The 1,116-nt window shown below is 48.3% G+C and overlaps 1 protein-coding gene across 1 annotated transcript; it reads left to right on the plus strand.

The window, feature by feature from the left end:
- Positions 1-259: 259 nt before the first annotated feature.
- On the plus strand, positions 260-847 carry LOC113979753 (olfactory receptor 14J1-like; the record flags this gene model as incomplete). Its single annotated transcript, XM_027707050.1, has 1 exon — positions 260-847. A coding segment is annotated over exon 1 (588 nt), but the record flags the coding sequence as incomplete, so codon positions are not given.
- Positions 848-1,116: the final 269 nt, after the last annotated feature.

Consider the following 1,116-nt stretch of genomic DNA (forward strand, 5'->3'; position numbering starts at 1 on the left):
TGTCCATGGAAACCATCTAACCAGCTCCACTGCTCCCATGGAACACGACCTAACTTTTGCACTACCTCAAACTTTAATTGTGGGGCTACAACTTCACCCCACACTCTCCCTCACAGACCTGGGCTGCATCTGCACCACTGTCCCCAAAGCCATGCACAATTCCCTCCATAACACCACAACCATCTCCTACACGGGATGTGCCGCACAGCTCTTTTTCTTTACCTTTTTTATGTCAGCAGAGGTTTCCCACCTCACCATCATGTGCTACGACCGCTACGTTGCCATCTGCAAACCCCTGCACTATGGGACCCTCCTGGGCAGCAGAGCTTGTGCCCACATGGCAGCAGCTGCCTGGGCCACTGGGTTTCTCTATTCTCTGCTGCACACAGCCAATACATTTTCCCTGCCCCTGTGCCAGGGCAATGCCCTGGGCCAGTTCTTCTGTGAAATCCCACACATCCTCAAGCTCTCCTGCTCACTCTCCAACCTCAGGGAAGTTTGGCTTCTTGTGGTTAGTTGCTGTTTAGGGTTTGGTTGTTTTGTTTTCATTGTGTTCTCCTATGTGCAGATCTTCAGGGCTGTGCTGAGGATCCCCTCTGAGCAGGGACGGCACAAAGCCTTTTCCACGTGCCTCCCTCACCTGACCGTGGTCTCCCTGTTCCTCAGCACTGGCATGTTTTTCTACCTGAAGCCCCCCTCCATCTCCTCCCCATCCCTGGACCTGGCCCTGTCAGTTCTGTACTCAGTGGTGCCTCCAGCACTGAACCCCCTCATCTACAGCCTGAGGAACCAGGAGCTCAAGGACTCTTTGAGGAAAATGATGGCTGGCTTTAGAGGCAATAATAAAGTATGTCTTTTCTTCTGCAGAGTATGTAGAAGGTAACTAGAGTCTGAGCTTTTTTTCTCCTATTTATCTTTTTTTTGTTGATGCATTTTCTTATTCTTTTTCTACATTTATAAATGTTATCAAAAAATCAGTGGCATTGCTCATAAATTTCTACATTAATATCTACCATCCTTCTCTAATCCAAAGGCTTTTAAAAGGCTTGTTCTCTGTACATTTGAGTAGAATAAAGTACCCTGCCTTGATTCGTGTGTCCAAGATGCTTCCTCAGC

The sequence above is a fragment of the Neopelma chrysocephalum genome, unplaced genomic scaffold (assembly GCF_003984885.1).
Source record: "Neopelma chrysocephalum unplaced genomic scaffold, ASM398488v2 Primary Assembly neopelma1_88588, whole genome shotgun sequence".
Taxonomy (NCBI): domain Eukaryota; kingdom Metazoa; phylum Chordata; class Aves; order Passeriformes; family Pipridae; genus Neopelma; species Neopelma chrysocephalum.